General features: G+C 52.7%; 1 protein-coding gene across 1 annotated transcript; it reads right to left on the bottom strand.

The window, feature by feature from the left end:
- Positions 1 to 1,781: 1,781 nt before the first annotated feature.
- On the bottom strand, positions 1,782 to 2,615 carry LOC112812535 (glutathione S-transferase theta-1). Its single transcript, XM_025857340.2, has 2 exons — positions 2,442 to 2,615; positions 1,782 to 2,249 (listed from the first exon to the last, which is right to left on the bottom strand). The coding sequence occupies exons 1-2, from the start codon at positions 2,613 to 2,615 to the stop codon at positions 2,055 to 2,057; spliced, it is 369 nt and encodes a 122-aa protein (XP_025713125.1). The 3' UTR covers positions 1,782 to 2,054.
- Positions 2,616 to 4,276: the final 1,661 nt, after the last annotated feature.

Raw genomic sequence — 4,276 nt, 5'->3', positions numbered from 1 at the left:
GCCACACCCTCCCCGCCCACTGGATGGCTCTAGAGAACTTTGGGCCAATCAGCGGCGCCCCAGCTCTTCCTCCCTCCCTTCCCTGGAATCGGAGCTGCAGTTCTCTTGGAGAGGGCGCTGGGAGACTTGGCCTCTGACCTGAGATTTCGTTGCCAGGTCACACCCCTTTCCCGAACCTCAATGTTTACCTTTGTCAAATGGTGCAGTGGAGGATGGTAATGGGAACGGGACGCCAAGGACGCTTCCAGCACAGACCCTCAGTGAAATTAGGATCGAAAGGGCTCAGCTGCCTTCGGTTGGCCCAAGCTACCTCCCCAGACTCAAGGAGGGGACTGAGAGAGAAGGGGCTTCTAAGTCCCCAGGAACACAAAAGGAGGCAGAGAACGGAGGTACAGTAGCCTCCCCTGCGCCCAGTGCCCAGGATGGAGGCTGCGGAGGTTTCTGGACCCCAGCTCCTTACAGACCCCTGGCCCAAACTCCAGGTAAAGAATGAGCCACCCCTCCCTAATCCCTGGGGTCATATTCATTACAACCCAGCTAATCCTTCTAGCAAAAGGCAGAAGCCAGTGGGGCCCATCCAGAGGTTTGCAGGGGGGCCTGAAACTTCCTCACTTCCTTTGCAGAGCCAAGTCCCTCCAACTGACACCATCTGGCCCCTGAGGTCAGTGGCTATGAACCCCCATTCCCTAAGAGAGGCTCTTGGGGTAAGAAAACCCAGCCCCCAAAGCCAAGATTCACAGAAAACCCCTTGGCAAGAGGATGTTATTGGAAAATTTAAGTAAGATTTAAGTAAGACCTATCCCCCCAGGAGACTGCCTTCCTGTGCTAGTGCTGGAGCCCTATCCAGGCTGGGAGGGGCCATGTTCTCCAATCCCTTCATTGCCCTGCCCTCCTGCACAAATCACTTTGGCAGGATCACTATAATATCCAATTTCCCTGCTTCCTCTTTGGCCACCCTCAAGTGCAAGCCCTCTCACCCCCTGGGGAGGCAGAATATTATTTTAAAATACAATGTGGTGGGGTGTCTGGCTGGCTCAGTCACTAGAGCAAGCAACCCTTAATCTCAGGGTCATGAGTTCAAGCCCCACAGTGGGTGTAGAGCTTACTTAAAATAAAATATAAAAAGGGGCGCCTGGGTGGCTCGGATGGTTAAGCGTCTGCCTTCGGCTCAGGTCATGATCCCAGGGTCCTGGGATCGAGCCCCGCATCGGGCTCCTTGCTCAGTGGGGAGCCTGCTTCTCCCTCTCCTTCTACTGCTCCCCCTGCTTGTGCTCTCTCACTCTGTCAAATAAATAAATAAAATCTTAAAAAATATATATATATAAAGAAAGAAAGAAATGCAGTCTGAGCACACTATGCCTATTTAGGGTTTATAGATCATAGGCATGGCCTTTAAGGCCCTGCATGACTGATTCCTGACCAGGAGAGCTGCTGTTTAGATTTGCCCTGCCTGATCAGTTCAGCAGAACAGAGGCAGGACTCATGAGCTACGGGACTTGATGCCAAAGGGCCATGTCCTAGGAGGTTGGCCCAGCCAACTGATTGATCACCATGCCTATAGTCACCATATAGGGGATGCCTGCTGATTCTTATGGTGTCTGATACATCACTTTCTCCAAGAATTAGAAGAGTAGAGGGCATTTGTTAATTTCACTCTTGGCAACCGTCATGGATGGGGAAGCTGACCCATAGAGCCTCAGAAGGGGGGTTGTCTTTCGGGTAGAGACCAAGACCAGGGCCAAGACAGAAGGTCAAATAAATCACACCTCCGAGTTAGAAGCGTAGGCTCAGGCTTAGCCCAGGTTTATTTCCCAAACTGAAAACAAGATGCAGTGATTAAAGGAGATAAGATCTGGCTATTCCGTTCTCATTGTGGCTTTTAGGCAGCTGTGCAAGATGGTTCGGGTGCAGGGACCTGACCTGGGGAGCACAGGTGCAGTGGGACTGAACAAGCAAATCACTACTGCCCTCTGAGCCTGCCTCCCATGGGACAGTGGAAATGAAGGTGCTTTCTGAACTGCCACGGTCAAGCACAGGGACTTGGGCTTCCCGGCTCACTGAATCATGGCCAGCACCAGAGGCATCAGCTTCTGCTTTATGGTGGGGTCTGCAGGTGGAGAGTCCTTGGCCTTCAGGATGACCTCATGGGCCTCCCGGAAGAGATCCTCCCCCACTGCTGCCTCCACACGCTGGCGCCATGCAGCCAGCCTGGGTCGACCTTCAAAGACTTGGCAGCCAGCACCCACAGGCTGCAGGGAGAAAGAGAACAGGATGAGGGTGGATGGGTAAGGTCAAGGGTGGCCGCATCTGCCTGGTGCGGGGGCCCCAGAGCTCCAGAAGAGGCTTCCGCACATAAGCCTGGCACATGGCCAGGTGGGGGGGGGGCAACATAAGCCCAGGGCCCTCCCTGCCTGGCAGGCCACCCTATCCATAACACTCACATGCATCAGCTCTGTGATGGCTACCAGATCAGCCAGCGAGATGTGGGGCCCGGTGAGAAAGGTCTTGTTCTGGAGGAACCTGTCCTCAAGCAACTGCACGGTCACATCCAATTCAGCCAGCGTGGCTTCCAACATCTCAGGAGATACTGGCTCACCCAGGAAAATAGGGAACATCACCTGGGAGGTGGGGAGGCAAGGTAGAGGGTTAGGGGTCAGCCCAGCCTCAGGGGCAGGAAGGCAAGTGGGCCTCCCCCGCCCCAGTTTGAGCTGCTTTCTGGTTCCATGCACCTTTCTCCTAAGGCTGGACTAGGCCTTCAGGGCAATTCCCAAAGGACCACCTCTCCCAAAAATATTCCTGCTTCCGTGTTCTCTGATGGCTGAGCCTCAGGGGCATCTGACAGAAGGACTCAAACCCCTTTGAGAATGACTGGGGGGGGGGGGACTTGAACCATGAATTTTATACTTTGGAAGTATAAATCTAGCCTAGGGACAGTCTATGTTATAACCTCTTTCCCCCTGGACGTAAAGTCCGTACCTCTTACTGTATAATTAGGAAGATGAGCTTGTAAGGTTTCCACTCTGCCACTTACAAAGCGTGCGACCTAAAGCAAAATACCCAAACCCCCTGAGCCTCAATTTCCTCACCTATAATATAGGAATGATGGTACAGGGCGCCTGGGTGGCTCCGTCGGTTGAGCGACTGCCTTCGGCTCAGGTCATGATCCTGGAGTCCCGGGATCGAGTCCCACGTCGGGCTCCCTGCTCCGCGGGGAGCCTGCTTCTCCCTCTGATCCTCTCCCCTCCCATGTGCTCTGTCTCTCATTCTCTCTCAAATAAATAAATAAAATCTTTAAAAAAAAAAAAAGGAATAGTGGTACATGACTCCTCCTGTAAATGGAAAAGTGGGGCCCAGAGAGAGAGGGACAGTCAGTTGCCCGAGACGGCAGAGCCAAGAGTAGAAGGGACATTGTCTGGCAACGAGCTACCAGGAACTAAGGAGGAGGGCCAGGAAAGAGCGGTGTCCGGGATTCCGGGAGGAAGGTGTTTTAGGGGGAAGCCATCAACAGCCTCATGGGTTGGCAGAGCTGTTGGGAGACACAGTGGATGGGGAGCGAGGGGGGAATGCTTCATGCTGTGTTTGGTAACGTTGCTTGGGGGAGCCTGGGATTTAGGTAAACAGGACGAGATGGTACCCGAGCCCTGGCTTTGGGCTTCAGTTTCCTCCTCCATCCAAGGTAGACAGAATCAGCAGTCGCCCACTGGCACCCTGGAGGCCAGCCCTAAGCTTATGACATTGCTTTGGCTATAGAGGGCTTTTTTTTTTTTTAAGATTTTATTTATTTATTTGACAGAGAGAGACACAGCGAGAGAGGGAACACAAGCAGGGAGAGAGGGAGAGGGAAAAGCAGGCTTCCTGCCGGGCAGGGAGCCCGATGCGGGGCTCGATCCCAGGACCCTGGGATCATGACCTGAGCCGAAGGCAGACGCCTTAACAACTGAGTCACCCAGGCGCCCCCTGGCTATAGAGTTTTTTAAAAATATGGATCAGGGGCGCCTGGGTGGCTCAGTCAGTTAAATGTCCAGCTCTTGATTTCAGCTCAGGTCATGATCTCAGGATCATGGGACTGAGCCCCACGTTGGGCTCCATGCTAGGCATGGAGCCTGCTTAAGATTCTCTATCTCTCTGTCCCTCCCCTCCCCACTCTCTCTCTCTAAAATAATAATAATAATAAAAATAAAAATATAGATCAGTTGCTGACATTTAAAAATGGGGGCATTTCATACAGGAGTCCAGATTTCCGGCTTCTTTTTCTTTTTTTAAGATTTTATTTATT

Source organism: Callorhinus ursinus, unplaced genomic scaffold, assembly GCF_003265705.2.
Source record: "Callorhinus ursinus isolate GAN/ISIS: 27379988/994484 unplaced genomic scaffold, GSC_fseal_2.0 scaffold117, whole genome shotgun sequence".
NCBI lineage: Eukaryota > Metazoa > Chordata > Mammalia > Carnivora > Otariidae > Callorhinus > Callorhinus ursinus.
The sequence above is the reverse complement of the archived record's forward strand: the minus strand, read 5'-3'. Positions and strand labels throughout refer to the sequence as shown.